Genomic DNA, 24,511 nt, shown 5'->3' with positions numbered 1-24,511 from the left:
CTACTCGCGATTGAAAACAAGTATTGTGCGCGTCGTATTATGAGCGTTATTGTTTTTGTGTTTTAAGATTTTTCAATGTGCGGTAATTTTAGATAAAAAAATGATGATTTTAAGTACATAATGCCATAATTTTGTCTTCTGAGGTTGGCAACGCTGTTATGCAGTACAGTACCACAGTAGGCTGATGTCGTCTGCTATTTGCGTGTGCGAAAATGTTTAGTATTTCAATCGGTTATAGAAGGCACGTGAATCGTGGTGCTGGATGTGAAACTCAGTGAAATTGAATGTGTGGAGTTACTGTGTGCTTCACTATATCGTATAATTATGGCGAGTTTTGATATTTCCGTTTTGTACTCTGATGTGTATGGTGTTACATCTGAAATTTCAGTTGGTACAGATGAATCCGATGATTTGGAAGGTAATTCAGATAGAGACAGTGATTCGCTAGGGTCCGAAAAAAACTTTAATTTCAATGGGTGCGGTGCGATGATAGGCAGGAATGTGGCACACAGTGCCGACGCTACTCTAGTGACAATGGACACCACATCTCGTGAGTTTGACAGTCACTGGAGAAGAGAAATAATAAGAACTGAAGAATCTGGAAACGTGAGGAAGTATATCAGAAGTCAGTCTCTATCGACATTTCAACAAGTGAAGTATACTGCTGGTGAAATCCGGTGCATAAGAGACCGCTTGTTGTTAGCACATAAGAGCTCGCGTTCAGGTTCCCTGAGAAACTTTACTCGTATGCAGAAATTGACACTGACATCGTTGGCATTAGTCGACTTCACAAGCTTCTGTTCTATGTCGATCATGGCACCCTTTTTCCCTAAAGAGGTTTGTTAAGATTCTTTGAAAAATGTTAGCAGCTATTGCGATGTAGTTAAAGTAAGCATGCTACACAAATATTCGAGTCTATGTCGTTTTGCTGATAATAATTTAATGCTAGGTTGGTTTGTTGGAATTTTTGTTTTATGAAACAATAATTTGTGCATATTGTAACAACTGATTGGCCCAAGTATGGTATAAAATAAAACACATGAAACATGTTGAAAGGTGATATTGTGTCGTGTGACTTCTTTGAGCACTGATAACATACTTAAAACTACAGTGATTGGCAGGCGTGCTTTGCTAAGTAGTTTGCTATCTCTTAATTTTTTCACCCTGTATTACAATTTGTGAAATAGCACTGATTTCACAATCAATATGAATCAAGAGGTTATTATAGAATTTGAAAATCTAATTATCAGACTAATAGGACATTTGTGGTAAGTAGATTAATAAAATTGGTAACCTTATATACAGAAGAGTAATGTGTTGAGAGGAGCCCTAACTGTAGACGTAGGCTATGCCTTGAGTAGTATGTTTTATGGCACCTGGACTCCTTCATAGATTTGTGCACTTGCCAGATGAATAGTAGTGCAGCTTAAGAATATCCTAATGTTTTACTAATGGTACAATGAGTACTTTATTCAAATAACCTATGAGAATGCAACTAGGTGAAGTTGACAATTGCCGACATTTTGACTGGTGCACACCCTGTTATTTTCAAGGCAAAAGAACATGTCAACATCACCATTCCTTTAACTTATTGAACATTATATACGGTAGGAAAAACTCAGGTCTCATATGAGTTTTCTTTCCTTCTGCAGAGTGTTTTTGTGCTGTCTGTATGTGACAAGACACCTAAATGTGGGACCAGGATCGAAACCCAGACATTAGTGCCATACAAATTACACCTCAGCTCAAAGTATCAACTTACTAGGGATTTGCAACTTTCCTTTCGGGATCTGCAAAGCTCTTTTCCTTATTCTCTACACTTGAGCGACAACCTTGAAGCTGAGGGCAAGGCACTCATCTGCTGTACCTGTTTCCTGAAACTGTTTATCTCATATCAGTGTAGGAGAGCTATTGAAATGTTTGGGAGATCATATGACCAATTAAAAAAATGAAGGGTACGTGGATGGGGTAGTTAGTTGCCCTCTATCTGAAAAAGGCACAGATCGTAGTTTAGCACACAGCTTTAATTTGTCAAATATAGTGTAATGAAATTGTGACTGGATTGAGGTATTTTTTGGTAAGGAGAGCAGCATGTTATTTTGGCTAGAGACTGATCAACATACATAGAAATGACTTAGGGTGTGAGCCAGGGAATTATGTTGGGATCCTTATTGTGTGTGTGATACATATTAATCAACTGTCATACAATATATTAGTAACCCATACTTTTTGCAGTTGATGCTTTAGATGTTCAGGAATGTAGAATTTTGCACTTCACAAAATGAAAGACATAAGAGCACCTGGGATGTAGGTTTGAATTGCCGTCCAGCTCTTTTACGGACGACTACTTGTTGTGTCAGTGTGATGACAGGTGTGACAGGTTTTTTTGTAGTTCTCTGGCATCTTTGCATTGTCTCTTCAGTTCAGGATGACCGAGGGTCAGGTGAGCCTACACCCAGTCAAACTGAAGAGAGAATGCCAAGATGCTAGAGGACTACAGAACAACCAGTCACACCGACACGACAACTGGTCATCCCCACAAGAGCTGGATGATAAGTCAAATTCAAGTACCCCTACATCCCAGATGCTCTGCACTTTAAGGGGGAGCCATGTGGGAACAAGAGACCAACCTGAGAGTTGCATTTTTTGTTCCTTGGAAGAGTAACTGATTTTGAGAGTTAGATGTTTATTCTTTGTTTTTCCTTAGAGTTGTTGCTAACCAAATAAATTTTTCAAAGTGGGTTTGGTTTCTGATCTAAACTACGGTAGGAGTTACAGTTGGGATTATTCAACTCAAACAAATGCCGACATGGGGGGATGGACGTAATGATCGCATAGGGTCAATTGTAGATGTCGCAAGAGGCGTTAAAAGTTAAGAGCTAGACCACCTTGCATCTTGCATAGTTGGTGTACCATATATGTGGATAATATGCATCAAAATATTCTTTGCAGACTCATGATTATTTTACATATATTTCCTGAATTTACCTTGCAGTTTTAGTTTTATGATGAAAGTGCTTTAAATATAGGCAAGTGCGTTCAAATATTGCATGAATATAAATATTAGGCCATGCTACAGTTCTTTCTGTTTAAGGATTTTTTTTATTCTCTCTCTCTCTCTCTCTCTCTCTCTCTCTCTCTCTCTCTCTCTCTCTCTCTCTCTCTCTCTCTCTCTGGTTTTTTTTTTTGGGGGGGGAGGGGGGGGAGGAATGAGTGAGTGCAAGTGGCAAATTTCAGTTCACGGTTAGTATACTGGGAAAATGCATTCAGACTACATATTAGATTGCTTGAAAAACGCTTGTGTGTTTCATATCAAAATACTGTTGAAGTGTATGGGACTCGCATACCAAAGAAGAGTAACAGGTGGTACTGAATCTTTGAAAACCTACTCACAAAGTATGAAGACCCCTGCATTGAGGGAGGGACTTAGGAAATAACTGCCACCTCCTACATATTGCTCCTATGGAGCAATATGTAGCTTGTGATTTCATACATGCACGATGACCGTCACAGTAGGACCCATTGCACCTTTTGTTTTAAGAGAATGATAGTTTTAAATGTGTTTCTTAGTGTTAATTGAAACTGTTGGTTGTAGTACTACTTGTTGGCTTTGATGTATGACCTTCATTTCAAGCTAGTTCTATGTGGTGATCATGAAGTCAGTTGTTACATATATGAACAGACACAAATAATATGAAAAATAGTTAAGTGCAGAAAAAACACGAAACTAATTCAACTGCTACCTGTATTAGGGGGTTTTGTCTGGGGACAACTAAATATGCAACAGTCCTACTAACACAAAACTAAAGCAAACAAAATCCTCAGGAGAGGGGGGAACTGGTAACAGAAATTTCAATGAAGCTCAAACAAAATTTATGATAACTCAAAACCCCACACAACTTGATGAATCCAGTATCTAACCCAGCAATTGACCTATCATCTCAAATGATGTTTGCAGTACCGCAAAACCAAAACTCACTCATGTAACAAATATGAAAAGCCTAACCTCACCAATGTGGGTGAAACAAACTTCACGAATACCTACCAACCACAATCCAACATACTTCCCTCCCACCTCACCCACACACCCACCCTCCGTGTGGAGGGGAGGGAGGGACTGACATCAGTTTTGCAACTACATGCACCCATGGGACCACAGGGTTTGCAGCCCTCCTTCCTGTCTGTACTGCAATTCTATCCTTCTAGTATCTTTTCTTTACCTCTCTGCCTCTGCCTTTCCATTGGATGGTCTTGTTAGTACGAGTTCTGGTTTGTGATTTTGAGCATTCACTTTCTTCCCTTCCAGCATTGTGTAACTTTTCATTCTTAGCTATGAAACAAATACTAACAAAGAGATAGAGGGGCTGGCCAGTAGTTGCCTCAGCTCAGTACAGCCAATAGATACACAAAAAACGACCAAAAATTTGCGTTCCTAGCTATTGGAATAAATGTTCCTTCATCAGGGAGGAGAGAGGTCGAAAGAAAGGGAGGAACGGAAAGTGGATTTAGTTACTCACAACCCAGGTTATGAAGCAACAGGGAAAGGAAAACGGGGAGGGTAGCAAGGATGGAGGCATGGTTGTCAGAGGGAAGCCAAAGATATTCTACTGTAAGTACTGTGCCAGCTTCAAACCAAAGAGGATGCATACAGAAGCAAAGAGGTATATAGCATAAAGATAAATACAACTATGTAGGATGAAAAGATGCGTGAATGGCTAAAGAGGAAACGGAAAGAGGAGAAGACTGAAGAGTAAATGGGAGTGAGGTTGTTTAACGCAGGTTCAGTCCAGGGGGATGGTGGGATGAAAGGATGTGTTGGAGTGCAAGTTCCCATCTCCGCAGTTCAGAGGGACTGGTGTTGGGTGGGAGAAGCCAAATGGCACATACGGTGTAGCAGGTTCCTAGGTCCCTAGAATTATGCTGGAGGGCATGCTCCGCTACTGGGTATTGGACATCTCCTAGGTGGATAGTTCGTCTGTGTCCGTTCATGCGCTCAGCCAGTTTAGTTGTTGTCATACCGATGTAAAAGGCTGTGCAGTGCAGGCACGTCAGCTGATAAATGACATACGTAGTTTCACACGTGGCCCTGCCTTGAATTGTGTGTGTTTTACCAGTAGCGGGGCTGGAGTAGGTGGTTGTGGGGGGATGCATGGGGAAGGTTTTGCAGCGGGGTCGGTTACAGGGGTAGGAACCGCTGGGTAGAGAAGGTAGTCTGGGAATATTGTAGGGTTTAACAAGGATGTTACGGAGGTTAGGGGAGCGACAAAAGGAAACTCTGCGTGGTGTGGGGAGAATTTTCTCAAGGGATGATCTCATTTCAGGGGTTGACTTGAGAAAGTCATATCCCTGTCGGAGTAATTTATTGATGTATTCGAGGCCAGGATAATATTGGGTGACAAGGGGGATGCTTCGGAGTGGTCTGGGGGTAGGAACATTGTTGTTGGACGGGGAGGAATGTATTGCTCGAGAGATCTGTTTGTGGACAAGGTCTACAGGATAGTTGGGAAGAGGAAAGCACTGGTCAGGTTATTGGTGCATGAACGGACACAGACGAACTGTCCGCCTAGGTGGTGTCCAATACCCAGTAGCGGAGCATGCCCTCCAGCATAATTCTAGGGACCTAGGAACTTGCTACACCGTATGTGCCATTTGGCTTCTCCCACCCAACACCAGTCCCTCTGAACTGTGGAGATGGGAACTTGCACTCCAACACGTCCTTTCATCCCGCCATCCCCCTGGGCTGAACCTGCGTTAAACAACCTCACTCCCATTTACTCTTCAGTCTTCTCCTCTTTCCCTTTCCTCTTTAGCCATTCACGAATCTTTTCATCCTACATAGTTGTGTTTATCTTTATGCTATATACCTCTTTACTTCTGTATGCATCCTCTTTGGTTTGAAACTGGCACAGTACTTACAGTAGAATATCTTTGGCTTCCCTCTGACAACCATGCCTCCATCCTTGCTACCCTCCCTGTTTTCCTTTCCCTGTTGCTTCATAATCTGGGTTGTGAGTAACTAAATCGACTTTCCGTTCCTCCCTTTCTTTCCCCTCTCTCCTCCTTGATGAAGGAACATCTATTCCAAAAGCTCGGAATGTAAATTTTCGGTTGTTTTTTGTGTATCTATCGGCTGAACTGAGCTGAGGTAAGTATTGGCCAGCCCCCCTCTCTCTTTGTTAGTATTTGTTTCACGTCTTTATATGAGATTTTCCATTAATCATTTACATTCTTTGTTGGGTCTGACTTGGTACTTTTCGAAATTTTACAGAAGTGCATATTCTGCAGGGAAGGTCACACAGTGTGGTGTATATTCCACCTCTTTTGCCTTCTTTCTTTGCACCATTCTTTTCTTGCAAAGGTACTACACCCAAAACTCAGCATGGTAGCCTAATGGCCCCAGCAGTCTCTTCAGATGGAAAAGATTATTATAAGGCAGAGAGATATGACTAATGACATTCTCTTCCCTGTGTACAACGTTGGACATTTCTGGGGGCAAAATATTTCACCCAGTACTTGGTCTGTATCCAGAGTGATGGGGTTACTTTCACTGCAACAAAACTGTTTTGTTGTTGCAAACATTGAAGACAGATTTGGGGAAGTTAAGTCTCTGAGGAAAATGTGAAATGGTTCATATTAAAGTGTAACTCCCTCTGCTGCACATCTACAGCTCTTCAGGCATATGATTGTGTAGGTGTCATACCTGAAGCCATTTCCCCCACACAAAACTTCTGACTTCTTATTCTCCAAATGGATGAGAAACTATGGCCTAATCCCAGTGGTGAGACGTACATTTTATCAAACACATATAAAAATCACTCAGGAATAACCATAAGGATACATGTGCCTCTATGTTGGCCTTTGAAGGAAATATTCTCCCAGAGAAGGTTAAGGTAATGCTCTATATCCCCCTGCAGGCTCGGGGGTTAGAATAGGCCTGAGGTATTCCTGCCTGTCATAAGAGGTGACTGAAAGGAATCTCTCACCTTTTGGCCTTCATGTGATGGTCCCCTGTGGGATGTGACCTCCATTTTTCAAAATTTTCCTGAAGAGTGAGCACTCGGGGAAGGGCACCTTACATGGTGCATTGTGTCCATCGTGCATTGAGATCTTTAGCCCACATTCTTGTCGAGGCATTGCAGTCCCACTCATCCTCCATATCTTGGGTGAGGACACCTTCTTGGGTGCATTTCCTCCACCCACTATGCAGTGTTGTTTTCTGTGCCAACAATGACCATAGAATTCTTTACACCTCACATCCAGCGCGGTAGCCAGTCCGTTGTGCTGGAGCTACCATGTACTGTGTTGGTTGTAGCCCCCTGACTACACAGGGATTACTCTGCTGATGCCTGTGCCGTTAACTCCCCACATATGTCAACTAGTAGATGCCTGTCACCCTGGGTCATTGGGACTCCTGGTAATGGCCATTCTGCCAGGTGGCCATTGCTACAGCTGGGCGGCTCCTGTGGGGAGGGGGAGGTTCCCTGGTCGGTGTGGGTGGCATCAGGGTGGATGACGTGCGATGAAGCGTACCACTGCTGTCTGCTTCACGTCTGCTGTTCAGCGAGCTACCTTAATTTAAGTATTAACTGTATTTTTCTTACTTGTCACTTCTTCTTCCGTGTGTTTCTGCTTTTAGGAAGCTTTAATTGTCGAGAGCTAGTAAGGTTCCACAGATTTCGTGTTTGTTTTGAATACAGTCAGAGTGAGTCACTTTAGTCAACCATAGTGCCAGTAGTGCTAGTGTTTGTTTTCAATACAGTCCAGGGCCAGGTAGTGCTATTTTCATTATTTTCTACAAGAAGTGTCTAGCAACCACAGTTTAGTCAACAATCAGCAGCCTTAGTGAATTAGCAGTCTAGTTAAAAGTTGATTGACTCTCTACAGTAAATTGATTTCTCAGGATGGATAGGATGTGTGACTGCTGTGTATGGACACAGGAGGAGCTGGCCACTGTTTGAGAACAGCTGAACGTGTTGATGGCCGCGGTCAGCTGTCTTCAGGCTGCTGCCTCGGAGTGTAGCGGCAGTGGGGAGTCTGGTGTGTCGTGTGGTACACCCCAGGTGTTACATGCTTCACCCACTGTCCCTGCTGTTGAGACATCTTCGCGGGTACCAGGCACGGTTTGGCCACCCTCTCCCCAAAGGGAGTGGCGGGTTCAGCGGCGTTCGCAGCGCACGAGGCGGAGGGTCAATGTGGAGGCTGGCTGTGTGGCATCCCCTGCTCTGCCTGTGAGTGGACATGTGGCCTCTCCTTCAGCAAGGTCCGAGCAGGCACATGGGGGGAGGGGTTTATTAGTTATTAGGAGCTCCAAGGTTAGGTGGGTGATGGAGCCCCTTAGGGAAATAGCGGAAAGGTCGGGGAAGAAGGCCAGTGTTCACTCTGTCTGCTTGCTGGGGGGTCTCGTCTGAGATGTGGAGGCGGCCCTGCCGGCGGCGATAGAGAGCACTGGGTGCACCCGACTGCAAATTTTTGCTCATGTCGGCACCAGTGACACCTGCCATTTGGGTTCAGAGGTCATCCTCAGTTCGTACAGGCGGTTGGCAGAATTGGTCAAGGTGGAAAGCCTCGCTTGTGGGGTGGAATCAGAGCTAACTATTTGTACTATCGTTCCCAGAACTGATCGCGGTCCTCTGGTTTGGAGCCGAGTGGAAGGCTTAAACCAGAGGCTCGGACGATTCTGCGGAGATCTGGAGTGCAAATTTCTCGACCTCCGCTATCGGGTGGAGAAATGTAGGGTCCCCCTGAATAGGCCAGGCGTGCACTACACGCCGGAAGGGACTACAAGGGTAGCGGAGTATGTGTGGAGTGCACATGTGGGTTTTTTAGGTTGGAGAATTCCCTGCCTAGGCCCGACAAGGTGCCTCCTGAGCTGTGGCAAGGTAGGAGTAGGCAAAATGCAACAGGGAATAACAATATTAATGTGCTAATAGTAAACTGCAGCAGTGCCTATAGATAGGTCCCAGAGCTGCTCTCATTAATAAACGGTCACAATGCCCACATAGTACTAGGGACAGTAAGTTGGCTGAACCAGATGTAAACAGTAATGAAATTTTGAACTCAGATTGGAAATGTATACCGCAGAGACAGGCTGGACAGTGAAGGGGGAGGCGTGTTTATAGTGATAAGAAGTGCAATAGTATCGAAGGAAATTGACGGAGATCCGAAATGTGAAATAATTTGGGTGAAGGTCACGGTTAAAGCAGGCTCAGACATGGTAATTTGATGTCTCTATAGGCCCCCTGGTTCACCAGCTTTTGTGGCTGAGCACCTGAAGGATAATTTGGAAATTATTTAAAGTGAAGTTCCCCACCATGTTATAGCTCTGGGTGGAGATTTTAATTTGTCAGATATAGACTGGGAGACTCAAACATTCATAACGGGTGGCAGGGACAAAAAAATGCAGTTAAATTTTTTTAAAGTGCTTTATCTGAAAACTACCTTGAGCAGTTTAACAGATAATCAACTCATGGCGATAACTTATTAGACCTTCTGGTGAGAAACAGATGCGAACTATTTGAAACAGTTAATGCAGAACAAGGAATCAGCTATCATAAAGCGGTTACTGCTCCGATGATTTCAGCTGTAAATAGAAATATTAAAAAAGGTAGGAAGATTTTTCTGTTTAGCAAAAGTGACAAAAAGCAGATTACAGAGTACCTGACGGCACAACACACAGGTTTTGTCTCAAGTACAGATAGTGTTGAGGATCAGTGGACAAAGTTCAAAACCATCGTACAATATGCGTTAGATGGGTATGTGCCAAGCAAGATCGTAGGAGATGGAAAAGAGCCACCTTGGTACAACAACAGTGTTAGAAAACTGCTGCGGAAGCAAAGGGAACTTCACAGCAAACATAAACATAGCTGAAGCGTTGCAGACAAACAAAAATTACGCGAAGTGAAATGTAGTGTGAGGAGGGCTATGCGAGAGGCGTTCAATGAATTCGAAAGTAAAGTTCTATGTACTGACTTGGCAGAAAATCCTAAGAAATTTTGGTCTTATGTCAGAGCGGTAGGTGGATCAAAACAAAATGTCCAGACACACTGTGAGCAAAATGGTACTAAAACAGAGGATGACAGACTAAAGGCCGAAATACTAAATGTCTTTTTCCAAAGCTGTTTCACAGAGGAAGACTGCACTGTAGTTCCTTCTCTAGATTGTCGCACAGATGAGAAAATTGTAGATACTGAAATAGATGACAGAGATATAGAGAAACAATCCAAATTGCTGAAAAGAGGAAAGTCCGCTGGACATGATGGGATACCAGTTTGATTTTACATAGAGTACGCGAAGGAACTTGCCCCCTTCTTGCAGCAGTGTACCGTAGGTCTCTAGCAGAGCACAGTATTCCAAAGTATTGGAAAAGGGCACAGGTCATCCCCGTTTTCAAGAAGGGACGTCGAACAGATGTGCAGAACTATAGACCTATATCTCTAACGTCGATCAGTTGTAGAATTTTGGAACATGTATTATGTTAAAGTATAATGACTTTTCTGGAGACTAGAAATCTACTCTGTAGGAGTAAGCATGGGTTTTGAAAAAGACGTTCGTGTGAAACCCAGCTCGCGCTATTCGTCCACAAGACTCAGAAGGCCATAGACACGGGTTCACAGCTAGATGCCGTGTTTCTAGACTTCCGCAAGGCATTCGATACAGTTCCCCACAGTCGTTTAATGAACGAAGTAAGAGCATACGGACTATCAGACCAATTGTGTGATTGGATTGAAGAGTTCCTAGATAACAGAACGCAGCATGTCATTCTCAATGCAGAGAAGTCTTCCGAAGTAAGAGTGATTTCAGGTGTGCAGCAGGGGAGTGTCATAGGACCGTTGCTATTCACAATATACATAAATGAACTTGTGGATAATATCGGAAGTTCACTGAGGCTTTTTGCAGATGATGCTGTGGTGTATCGAGAGGTTGCAACAATGGAAAATTGTACTGAAATGCAGGAGGATCTGCAACGAATTGACGCATGGTGCAGGGAATGGCAATTGAATTTCTATGTAGACAATGCTGCGAATACATAGGAAGATAGATCCCTTATCCTTTAGCTACAAAATAGCAGGTCAACAACTGGAAGCAGTTAATTCCATAAATTATCTGGGAGTATGCATTAGGAGTGATTTAAAATGGAATGATCATATAAAGTTGATCGTTGGTAAAGCAGATGCCAGACTGAGATTCAGAGATTAATTGGAAGAATGCTAAGGAAATACAATTCGAAAACAAAGGAAGTAGGTCACAGTACGCTTGTTCACCCACTGCTTGAATACTGCTCAGCAGTGTGGGATCCGTACCAGATAGGGTTGATAGAAGAGATAGAGAAGATGCAACGGAGAGCAGCTTGCTTTGTTACAGGATCATTTAGTAATCGTGAAAGTGTTATGGAGATGACTGATAAACTTCAGTGGAAGACTCTGCAGGAGAGACGCTCAGTAGCTCGGTACGGGCTTTTGTTAAAGTTTCGAGAACATACCTTCACCGAAGAGTCAAGCAGTATATTGCTCCCTCCAACGTATATCTCGCAAAGAGACCATGAGGATAAAATCAGAGAGATAAGAGCCCACACAGAAGCATACAGACACTCCTTCTTTCCACGAACAATACGAGACTGGAATAGAAGGGAGAACCGATAGAGGTACACAGGGTACCCTCCGCCACACACCGTCAAGTGGCTTGCAGAGTATGGATGTAGATCACTTGCTGTTGATAAAACGCCAGCAGTCTCTAAGCATTCCAAGTCTCAGTACAATGCAAGGAAGTATGATCCTAAATTGTTCCCTCCCTGGCCACACTGTGGGAGGAACATCAGGTTAAGGATGCCAGCAAACTTTATGCGCACTGGTACCTCGTATGTATGAGAGCTGATGGGGATTCCTTTGTTTCTATGAAGCCTCAGGTTTTGTAGAGCATTTAGAGGCCAAGTTTGGGTGGTGGAGGGTTTGTCCAAAATGCGATCAAGGTCAGTCTTGATAAAAACAGCATTCTCTGCCCAGTCACAGGCATTACACGCTTGTGTAAGCTGGTGGATGTTTCCGTTACCATCACATCTCATAAGAGCTTAAATATGGTCTAGGGTGTTACATTCCACAGGGAACTTCTTTTGCAGTGTGACGACGAGCTGCGCACTTAGTGACGAGGAGTTCATTTTGTATGGCACGTCCATCGGGGCCTGAGGGATAATCAGGTTGCCACTGGTACCTTCATTTTGGCCTTCAAGGGTGAAACATTACCCGAGAAAGTCATGGTGATGGTCTACCGCTGTAGTCTTATTTCCCTCCCCCAATGCAGAGCTTTAAGTGCTGGAAGTTCGGGCATATGTCTTCCCGCTGTACTTCTAGCATCACATGTCGAGATTTGGGACATTCATCCCATCACAGTAATCCATGTGCCCTGCCTCCCATCTGTGTCAGCTGCGGAGAGCATAATTCCCCTTGCTCACCAGACTGCAGTATTTTACAGCGAGAAAGGAAAATCATGGGATACAAGACCCTGAACCGAATGACCTACACTGAAGCCAAGAGGAAATTTGAGCATGTACATCTCGTGGCTATGACCTCTTCTTATGCTGCCGCTAAGAAAACTGTTGTAGTCCCATCAGTTCTGTGAGTTCCAGGCGGCTACACCTGCCCCCTTGGTGGCGGGGGGCACTACCGTCCCTTTTGCTCCAGCACCATCTACCTCGGGAGCACTGTCTCCCCAACCAGTCCTCACTTCTCAGCTGGAGAAGCATACACCTTTTTTAGGCTCCTCTCGCTAGGAAGGGGTCCCTTGGGTCACCTACTTCCCAGGTATCTGCTAGTGGCAATGATGACACCCGCCGATGGCTAAAGTGCCCAAAAGCAGCTGGTCATAGGGTTTCACACTCATCCTCAGTCCCGGAGACTGAATCAGTGAAGCCCTCCCAGCCAGAGAAACCCAAGGAATAAGCAGGAGAAATCTAGAAAGAAGACCTCCAATACCAAGGTAGTTGTGGTTGTACCCACACAAACACTGCCTACAAGCTCTGCGTCTGAGGATGAGATGAAGATTGTGGCGTCTGCTCAAGACCTAGATCTTGCCATGCCCTTCAGAGACAATGGATATAGCCTGTTCAGGAAGAAAGTCAATGGCAGCAGGTGACCCTGAGGCATAACCAACCTTCTTGCGCATTTCATGCCTTCCCAGCCTCACGACAATGTCATCCTCCAGTGGAATTGTGGCAGTTTTTTTCCGGCACTTGGCTGAGCTACGGCAACTCTTCAGCTGTACAGCTGCATTCTGCATTGCCCTTCAGGAAACCTTGTTCCTGAAATGCGGACCACTGCCCTCCATGGCTATAGGGGATATTACAAGAACCGTAGTGACTATTATAGAGTATCAGGTGGAGTTTGCGTCTATGTCCTGAACTCAGTATGCAGTGAACCTGCACCCCTTCAAACACCTCTTGAAGCTGTGGCTATCAGGATAAGGATGACACAGGAAATAACTGTGTGCAATGTATATCTTCCTCAAGATTTTGCAGTACCCCTGAACGCATTGGCTGCACTGATTGATTAACTCCCTTAACCTTTCCTACTTCTGGGACGTTTTAACGCTCAGAACACCTTGTGAGGTGGCACCGTGCTTACTGGCTGATGCAGAGTTGTCAAAACCTTACTTTCTCCATTCGACCTGTGCTTCTTAAATACAGATGCCCCTACACATTTCAGTGTGGTACATGGCACATATTCGGCCATTGATCTCTTGGTTTACAGTCCAGGCCTTCTCCCATCTATCCACTGGAGAGCACGAGATGATCTGTATGGTAGTGACCAGTTCCCCATATTCCTGTCACTGTCCTGGTGTCAGGTCCATGGACGCCTGCCCAGATGGGTTCTAAACAAGGCAGACTGGTATGCTTTCACCTCTGCTATCACCGTTGAATCTTCTCCACACGGTAACATTGATGTGATGGTTGAGCAGGTGACTACAACAATGGTTTCTGTGGCAGAAAATATGATCCCTCACTCTTTAGTGTGCCCCAGTGAAAGGCAGTTCCTTGGTGGTTGCCGGAAGTCGCTGAAGCAATGGAGAAGTATAGGCAAGCTCTGCAGTGGCATAAGTGGCACCCTTCCCTGGAGCACCTATAGCCTTTATACGACTCCATGCCCACATTCGCCAGCTTATCAAAAAGTGTGTTGGGAGAGATACGTCTCAACCATTGGGTGCCATATGTCATCTTCCCAAGTTTGGGCAAAGATCAAATTGATTTTTGGGTACCAGACCCTAACAGGTGTTCCCAGTGTTAACATAAATGGTGTGTTATCTACTGACACAAACCCAGTTGCTGAGCACTATGCTCCCGCCTCTGCTTTGGAGAATTACCTCCAGCATTTAGCACTCTCAAAGGGCAGATGGAAAGGACAGTCATCTCGTTCACTGCATGCCACATTGAACCCTATAACACAGAGTGGGAGCTCCTCAGTGCCTTTGCACGTTGCCCTGACACAACACCTGGGCCTGATTAGAACCACAGTCAGATGATTAATCATCTCTTGTCTGAATACAAGTGATATCTCCTCGTCATCTTCAACCGGATCTGGTGCAATGGCGTCTTTACATCACAGTGGTGGGAGAGCATTATCATTCCAGTGCTCAGACCCAGTAAAAACACGCTTGATGTGGATAGCTAGCGGCCCGTCAGCCTCACCAGTGTTGTTTGTAAGCTGCTGGAACATATGGTATGTCGGCGGTTGGGTTGAGTCGGGTCATGGAGTCAGGTGGCCTACTGGCTCCATGCCAGGGCAGCTTTCAACCAGGGTCGCTCTACCACTGATGATCTTGTGTCCCTCGAGCCTGCCACCTGAACAGCCTTTTCCAGATGGCAACACCTGGTGCCGTCTTTTTTGACTTACATAAAGCATACGACACGACCTGGCGACAACATATCCTTGCCACATTGTAGGAGTGGGGTGTCTGGGGCCCCCTGTGGATTTTTATCCAGAACTTCCTGTCGCTCCGTACTTTCTGTGTCAAAGTTGGTGCCTCTCATAGTTACATCCATATCCAGAAGAATGGGGTCTCCCTGGGCTCTGTATTGAGTCTCTCTCTATTTTTAGTGGCTATTAATGGTCTAGTAGCAGCTGTCGGGCCCTCCTCCTCACCTTCTCTGTAAGCAGATGAGTTCTGGATTTCGTACTGCTGCCCCAGTATTGATGTTGCTGAGCATCACCTAAAGGGAGCCATTCACAAGATGCAGTCATGGGCTCTAGCCCACGGCTTCCAGTTTTCAGCCACAAAGTTGTGTTTCATACACTTCTGTCAGCATTGTACCGTTCATCCGGACCCGGAACTTTACCTTCATGATGATCCACTCACTGTAATGGAGACATATCGATTCTTAGGACTGGTTTTCGATGCTTGATTGACTTGGCTTCCTCATCTTTGTCAGCTTGAGCAGAAGGACAGGCAGCACCTCAATGCCCTCCATTGCCTGAGCAACGCCAATGGGGTGCAGATCGCTCTACGCTGCTGTGGCTCTACAGTGCCCTTGTCCAATCCTGAATTGACTGTGGGAGTGTGGTTTATGGCTCGGCAGCACCTTCAGTGTTGCATTTACTTGCCCCTGTGCCCCACTGGGGGTTCGACTGGCGACAGGAGCTTTTGGGACGCGTCTGGTGACCAGTGTACTGGTGGAGGCTGGGATCCCTCCACTGCAAATCAGACATGCACAACTGCTCACAAATTATGTAGCAGACATTCATAGTTCTCTCTCCTGAGTATCCAAATTACCGCCTCCTTTACCCACCTGCGGCAGTCCATCTCCCGCGTTGGCAGCCCGGGTCAGAGCTAATGATTGCAGTTCGCGTGCGGTCCCTTCTCTCCAAACTGGAGTCCTTCCCTTCACCACCTCTACTTTCGGTTCATTCACGTATGCCTCCATGGTGTACGCCTTGGCCAAAGCTTTGTCTGAACCTTTCACGTGGCCCTAAGGACTCCGTTAACCCTGTGGCTCTCCGGTGTCACTTCCTCTTGATTCTTGACATGTTCCAGGGCTTTGAAGTGGTTTACATGGTGGCTCGATGGCTGAGGGTTGCGTTTGCTTTCCCTATGTTCACAGTGGCCATATTTAACAGCATTGCTTACCCAATGGATGTAGTGTATTCCCTGCAGAACTGATGGCCATTTCTTGTGCACTTCAGTATCTCCATTCATGCCGTGGGGAGTCTTTTCTTTTATGTACGGACTCCTTGAGCAGCTTGAAAACTATCGAACACTGCTACCCTTATCATCCTTTGGTAGTGTCCATCCAGGAGTCCATCTATGCTCTGGAACAGTCCACTTGTTCAGTGGTGTTCGTATGGACCCCTGGTCATGTCGGAATCCCAGGAAATGAACTTGCTGACAGGCTAGCCAAACAGGCTACACGGGAACCACTTCTGGAGATGGGCATCCCCGCAACTGACCTGCATTTGTTATTATGCTGCAAGGTTTTTCAGCTTTGGGAGACGGAATTGCAAAATCTCAGAATGCACAACAAACTGCAAGCCATCAAGGAGTCCACAAATGTGTGGATGTCCTCGATGAGGGCCTCTCACAGGGACTCTGTGGTTCTCTGCCGGCTCCAAATTGGTCATGCATGGGAGACCCATGGCTACCTCCTGTGCCATGAAGACCGACCTCATTGTCGGTGTGGTGCCTGGTTGACAGTGTCCGATATTCTTCTGCTCTGCCCTTCTTTGGCTGCCCTGTGACTTCGTCTTTGGTTGCTGGACTTTTTATCACTGATTTTAGCAGACAACGCCTCATTGGCTGATTTGGTTTTAAGTTTCATCCGTGAGGATTTTATCATTCGATCTTAGTTTTAGCGCATATACTTTGTCCCCCTGTGTCCTCCATCCTAGTGGAGGTTTTAATGTGTTGCAGGGTGGCTGGCTTTTCCTTTTTATTTTTGTGGTTGGCCAGCCACTGCAATCCGCTTCCTTGTTTTACTTTCTTCTAACTGTTTCTTGCATCTCTGTTGTTTTCTTACCATTTTGTTCCTTTTAGTGTTCATTGCCTTTCCTTCGTTCTTGTAGTCTTTCCTTTCTTTCTGTTTTGTGTTATATTTCTCGCCTGTTTTATTCTCCCACTTGCGGCATTGTTTTATTAGGAACAAGGGCCGATGACCTCATAGTTTGGTCCCTTTCCCCCCTCTTTTAAACCAACCAACCAATCCCTTCCTGTTGCTTCTGCTCCACCTGCTTTGGGAGCAACACCTCACAACCATTGGGGATATCAGTCCCACTTCTGAGCTGGAGAAGCACAAGTCTTCTTTGGATACTCGATAGGAGGTCACTCCCTTCCCAGGTTTCTGCTAGTGGGAAAGATGACGCCCTCCAGTGGCTGAAGTGCCCAAAAGCAGCTGGTCATAGGGCTTCACACTCGTCTTCAGTCCCAGAGACTAAATCAGTCAAGTCCTCCCAGCCAGGGAAACCCAAGGAGCAGTGAGAGAACTCCAAAGAGAAGGTCCCCAAGACCAAGGGAATTGTGGTGGCACCCACACCACCACTACCTACAAGCTCTGCATATGTGGATGAGGTGGAGATTCTGGCATCCATTGAGGACCTAGATCTCGCTGGACCCTCAAACACAATGGGTATAGACTTCTCAGGCACTAACTTGGTGGCAGCAGGTGACCCTGATGCTTAAACTGCCTCCTTGAATGTTGCATGCCTTCCCAGTCTCGCAATGAAGTCATCAGTTAGTGTTATTGTGGCGGTTTTTTCCACTGCCTGGCTGAGTACGGCAACTTTTAAGCTTTAAACCTGCTATCTGCATTGCCCTCCAAGAAACGTGACCTACTGGCTCCATGTCAGGGCGGCTTCTGCCAGGGGTGCTCTACCACTGATATCATATCCTTGCCAAATTATACAGGTGGGGTCTGAGGCCTGCTCCTGATTTTTATACTGAATTTCCTGTTGCTCCATACTTTCTGTGTCCAAGTTGGTGCCTTCCATAATTCCCCAATATCCAGGAGAATGTGGTCCTGCAGGACTCTGTATTCTATTTTTAGTCTCCATTATTGGTCTAGCAGCAGCAGCTGTAGGGCCGTCCATCTCACCCTCTCTGTATGCATACGACTTCTGCATTTCGCACTGCTCCACAAGCACTGATGTTGCTGAGCAGTGCCTACAGGGAGCCATCCACAGGCCACAGTCATGGGCTCTCACCCACGGCTTCCAGTTTTCGGCCACTAAGTCGTGTGTCATGAACTTTGTCAGAGTCGTACCGTTCATCCAGAACCTGAACTTTATCTTCATGATGATGAGCCACTCACTGTAGTGGCGACATATCGATTCTTTGGACTGGTTTTTGATGCCTGGTTGACTTGACTTACTCACCTTCCTCAGCTTAAGCAGAAGTGCTGGCAGCACCTCAATAGCCTCCTCAACCTGGGTAATGCTAACTGGGGTGCAGATTGCTCTACACTGCTGTAGCTCTACAGAGCAGTTGTTCAATCCTGCCTTGACTATGGGAGTCTGGTTTATGGTTTGGCGGTGCCCTCAGCATTACATTTACTTGACCCAGTGCATCACTGTAGCGTTCACCTAGTGACAGGAGCTTTTAGGATGAGTCCGGTAGCCAACATCCTTGTGGAAACCGGAGTCCCTCCATTGCAGATTAGGCATGCTCAACTGCTGTCCAGTTACGTTGCACACATTCATAGTTGTTCTGTGCATCCGAATCAGTCTCCTTTTCATGCCAACTGCGGTTAATCTCCTGCGTCCACGGCCCAGGTCTGGTCTTCAAATTGCAGTTCATGTCCAATCCCATCTTTCCGAACTGAAGTCCTTGCCTTTACCACCTGTGTATGAGGTTCGCTCATGTGCACCTCCATGGTGTCCACCTAGGCCGCGGCTTTGCCTGGACCTGTCACATGGCCCTAAGGACTCAGTTAACCATGCAGCTCTCTGCTCGATTTGTGATGTGTACTAAGGCCATGGAGTGGTATACACTTATGGCTTGATGGCTGATGGTCACGTCATGTATGTCCATGGAGGATTTATTGTACAGCATTCCTTGCCCGCTGGCTGAAGTGTTTTCGCTGCCGATCTGGTGGCTATATCTCGTGCTCTTGAGCACATCTGTTCGTGCCCTTGGGAGTCCTTTTTTTCTGTGGTCTGACTCCTTGTGCAGCCAAGCTATTGCTACCCTTGTCATCCTTTGGTAGTGACCATCCAGGAGTCCATCTATGCCCTGGCACGGTCCAATCGTTCAGTGGTGTCTGTCTGAACCCCAGGTCATGTCTGAATCCCACGCAACAAACTTGCCGACAGGCTTGCCAAAAACGCTACATGGAAACCACTTATGGAGATCAGCTTCTCTGCAAGTCATCTGCATTCAGTACTATGCTGCAATGACATAATCTCAGCATGCACAACAAACTGCTTGCCATTAAGGAGACTACGAATGTGTGGCAGTCCAGCCTCTCCGGGACTCTTTGGTTCTCTGCTGGCTCTGCATTGGCCATGCCTGGGTGACACACGGCTACCTTCTGCACCATGGTGGCTGGCTGGAGTGGTCGTTTGGTTTGAGGCGCTTCAGTCCAGAACCACGTGACCACTACAGTCACAGGTTCAAATCCTGCCTCGGGCATGGATGTGTGTGATGTCCTTAGGTTACTTCGGTTGAAGTAGTTCTAAGTTCTAGGGGACTGATGACGACAGCAGTTAAGTCCCATAGCGCTCAGAGCCATTTGAACCATTGCACCATGATGACCCACCTCAGTGTTGGTGGGGCGCCTGGCTGACAGTGGTCCATATCTTGGTGAGCTATCTTTCTTTGGCTGCCTTGCATGCAACAGACTCTTCAGTTATGGGACTCGTTGCCATTAATTTTAGCTGACAACGCCTCATTGGCTAATTTAGTTTTACGTTTTATGTGATGGTGGGTTTTATTATTCTATGCAAGTTTTGGCGCATGTCCTTTGTCTCTTTGTGTTCTCCACTCTAATGCTTTTAGGGTGGATGTTTTAATGTGTCACAGAGTGGTTGGTTTTTCCTCTCTATTCTCATGGTCGGCCAGCCACGGTCAACTGCTATCTTGTTTTTACACCTTCTACCAGTTTCTTGCTTCTCTCTGTGTTGTTCTTTTCATGTTTTGTCCATAGTAGTGTTGGTTGTTGTTCTTCTGGTTCTTCCTTTCTCCTGTTATTGTGCTGCATGTCTCCTTTTTCCTTTTTGTAATTATTTTACTGGGAACAAGGGGCCAATGATCCCACAATTTGGTCCCTTCCCCCCCCCCCCCCCCTTTTAATTTAACCAACCAACCAGCATCATGGTAGAGTCCCTATCTTCTCCTACAGCTGTGCAACATGCTACCAAACTTTTGCCTCACAGGGCGAAGTCACAAGCTACACAACCAACAAGTTGGAAAAGACAGAAGAAACACTGCTGTGGAGTCTTCCTAGGTCCCTCCAGCCAACCAACATATGAGACTTCCTCTGCTAACCGGAAAGGCTCAAAGAAGCAGAAAAAAAGGCAAATGGTCTTCTCCTTCACAGATTCTGAGATCCCCTTCAACGGTGTTGTCACGTGATACCCACACCCGGCTGACCTGGATATCGCTGGTGTGCACCACCAACCGTTCTGCTGCACTGGACTCTGCAGATTAACAGAGGGAGAGTGCCCACACTTCTGTAGACTTTATGGAGTGGGATCCTCCTGCATATGTGCCCTATGGTAGTCAGTCTTCGAAGGCTGCCACCCAGCAGCGACCGATGTGACACCTCTTCATTTTCAGTATGATCTAGAAAATCTGAATATAAGGGGCAGTTAAATGAAAATGAAACAGATGGAAAAACATTAAGTAATCTGTTTATTATTTCAAATGTAATCATCATAACTGTTAATACATTTATCACACTGTCAGACAAGATGGTCAATACCTCATGGAAAAATGTTTGTGTTTGCCTACAGAACCATGATTTTACTCAGGCATGTACACCTTCCTGTGAAGCAAATCAAAGGCTATGAATATCAGTCTTCGAAGGCTGCCACCCAGCAGCGACCGATGTGACACCTCTTCATTTTTTCCTCATCACGACTTTCCTCCAATGGAACATTCACAGCCTCCAATCCAAGAAAGAGGATCTATGGCTGCTCTTAGAATCACTCTGCCCACTTGTACTTTACCTTCAGGAGACAAAATTGTATGCTCACGACCGCTTTGAGCTTACATTTCTTCCCAATCCGTTTTGATCTCCCCCTCGAGGACGGAATTCCATCTCAAAGGAAGTCATGCTGCTCATAAAGGACTTTGCCTCCAACCTTGTCATCATTATGGGGTGTCCAGGACTCCTTCATACTCAGTTTGCTAGACAATCAAATCAAACAAATTGTATTACTGAGTTTTATTGCAAAATGAAGAGAGACAACACTTTACTTTGTGATTACACAGATGTCACAAGCAAAGGGTAGCAAACAAAATATTAAAGTTTCTTCAGTATAAACAATCCTAAGTTGTTTAGATAAAAGTCACTAGTCTTGATGATACTATTGAACTGGGCTACGACCAGTCGGCCACAGACTTTGTGCTCTCTTCACATAGGGGCTGTTGCTGTCACATTGTCATCCTGGAGAAGAGTTAGTCAGCATGTGATTGGCTGATGTCTTCTCACAGCCATTCTTCTCTGTCCTTCCTGACTGGTGTGCCAGAGTTTGCCTTTACATTGTAACACAGGATGACATTCATAGTCAACCTATTTCCCTGACTACCCACCTTCAAGTTGTTGCAGTTTGACTTTTCTTTCCTCAGTTGACCTTTTTCCTTTCTACTGTTTACATCCATGTGTAGTTCAATGTCGCCAGGGCAGACTTCCTCCAGCTTATTGGGCAGCTACCTCACCCCTTTCTGCTGCTTGTTGACTTCAATGTACATCACCCCATTTGCAGTTCTTCCAGCACTTGTCATACATACCCTCTTGGCTGACCTCCTTAAGCAACTTAACCTCTTCTGCCTTAATACAGGTGCACTCAATTTCGTTCAGACTCGGCACACACCTATTCCAATTTGGACATATCCTTTTGCACTCGCTGCTTGCTTTGGTGAACTGACAGGAACCATTGCAGCAACACCATTGGCCTTCAGTATGATCTAGAAAATCTGAATATAAGGGGCTGTTAAATGAAAATGAAACAGATGGAAAAACATTAAGTAATTTGTTTATTATTTCAAATGTAATCATCATAACTGTTAATACATTTATCACACTGTCAGACAAGATGGTCATTACCTCATGGAAAAATGTTTGTGTTTGCCTACAGAACCATGATTTTACTCAGGCATGTACACCTTCCTGTGAAGCAAGTCAAAGGCTATGAATATCATTCTTCAAGGCTCCTAAAATACAAAAATTGCATGGGGAGAGACTGGGACTGCCCACATGGACACTGCAAATTTCCAGGAATGTTGACAGATGGCATCGTTCCTTTGCAGGTTAATGTCAGCACACTTGTTGTCAAGGTTATTTTGACTACATTGCTGCAAAGCTCTTACACATTGGCCACACAGTCCCAATCTCTCGCCATGTGATTGCCATATTTTTGGAGCTCTGAGAAAGACATTTCTGGCTGTCGGTGTGCTGTGGAGGAAGATGTGAACACGTGGGTACAATCATGGTTCCACAGATAATTGCAACATTTTTTCATGAAGGCATTGGGCCCTTGTCTCACAGTGGAATAGATGTATTAGCAGTTATGACAGCTAATTTTGAAATAGTAAACAGATTACTTCTTTCCATTTCTTCCGTTTTCATGTGACTGTCCCTTTTACCATTCAGGGACATTCACAGACTGCCTGTTATGTTTGCATGCAAATTATGTTGTACCAAGTTGAGATGTGTGGTGGTTTTTTTAATTACATTTTTTAGGACGCTATAATATAATTTGTAGTGCACCCTAATGTGAGGTTTATTAGGATTTCTGATTAGAGTGTAAATCGTTATTTTTGTTTTACATGATGTTTAGATTCCCTTAGTGAGCTACTGTCTCCTGCAGTGACACAGGTCACCAGCTTCAGGAAGGGTAATAAATTCATGCCACAATGGGTTAAATTTATCACTGACATTTTAAGCCTCATATACTATGTTCGTCTAAGTGCTGCAAATGTCTGCTGAAAGTTTCCAGATTTTAAACTACTCTTGGTAGCAGGACCTAACAACATGCATTTTCAACAGCTACCCATTATAGTTAGAAAGGCCATTTAAGATTTGTGACACATGTGCTATCAATTGTGTTATCATCTACTAAAGTATTGTCAACCAGATTTGGGCAGTTCTTTGTCACTCTTGTGAGGCAAGCTTACAATTGCCTGTAGATTAAAAGAGCTTATTACACTCTCATAACCTGTTCTATCATTATTACAGGCAAATAAAAAAATAAAAAATAAATAAATAAAATAAAAAAATAAAAAAATAAAAAAAATTAAGTGATTATTTCTTTAGTTTTTGAGAGCAAGCAAATTAAAAGTGATACTACTAGTCTGGAAGTTATGTAAACAGTAATGGCATAAAAAAGTAGTGTATTAATATACAGTTCAGTGCAACAACCCTCAAAGTGTTGACAAACTCAACAATTTATTACACCTGTAGACTTACACACTATACTATTTTTCACATATGCTATTACTCCCTTTATCCGTTGTATTTCTAGTGTAATAAGCCGATAAGCTGTATTTATCTAGTTGCATCGTATCATTCCTTGCCTTCAATCTTTTTCAGTAAAATATAATATATGGACATTGTTTACTGAATAACTGTCATTAATGCATACAGACAACTGGTCCAGTCTGTGTCTTAAATGCATTATATTCTGGTGAAGTATTCAAAGTTTGTCATTGCCTAAGCTCTTTGTTCTGATGACACTGTTTTGTTGTAAATTAAAAAATAAAGTAGCGGATCCTTAGGTAACAGAAGAGATATTGAATTTAATTGATGAAAGGAGAAAATATAAAAATGAAGTAAATGAAGCAGGCAAAAAGGAATATAAATGTCTTGAGAATGAGATTGACAGGAAATGCAAAATGGTTAAGCAGGGCTGACTATAGGATAAGTGTAAGGATGTATAGGCATATATTGCTAGGGGTAAGATAAGCACTACTGACATTAGAGACCTTTGGAGAAAAGAAAACCACTTATATGAATATCAAGAGCTCAGATGGAAAACCAGTACTATGCAAAGAAGGGAAAGCAGAAGGGTGGAGGGAGTAGATAGAGGGTATATCCAAGGGCAGTGTACTTTAGGCCATTATTATGGAGATGGAAGAGGATGTAGATGAAGATTAAATGGGAGATAAGATACTGCGCAAAGAGTTTGACATAGCACTGAAAGACCTGAGTTGAAACAAGGCCCCGGGAGTAGACAACATTCCATTAGAACTACTGACAGCCTTGGGAGAGCCAGTCCTGAAAAAATTCCACCATCTATTGAGCAAGATGTATAAGACAGGCGAAATACCCTCAAGAAGAATATAATAATTCCAATCCCAAAGAAAGCAGGTGTTGACA

At 44.6% G+C, this 24,511-nt stretch overlaps 1 protein-coding gene across 1 annotated transcript in view; it reads left to right on the top strand.

Annotated features, from left to right (window-relative positions):
- Positions 1-152: 152 nt before the first annotated feature.
- The window catches only part of LOC126336311 (MFS-type transporter SLC18B1-like), a 341,991-nt gene continuing 317,632 nt past the window's right edge, over positions 153-24,511 (top strand). Inside the window, exon 1 of the mRNA XM_049999851.1 lies at positions 153-837. Within this exon, the coding sequence (XP_049855808.1) occupies positions 325-837 (513 nt within the window). The 5' untranslated portion in view covers positions 153-324. The remainder of the gene's footprint in view (positions 838-24,511) is intronic.

The sequence above is a fragment of the Schistocerca gregaria genome, chromosome 2 (genome assembly GCF_023897955.1).
Source record: "Schistocerca gregaria isolate iqSchGreg1 chromosome 2, iqSchGreg1.2, whole genome shotgun sequence".
NCBI lineage: Eukaryota > Metazoa > Arthropoda > Insecta > Orthoptera > Acrididae > Schistocerca > Schistocerca gregaria.
This window is presented reverse-complemented; position numbering and strand designations above follow the sequence as displayed.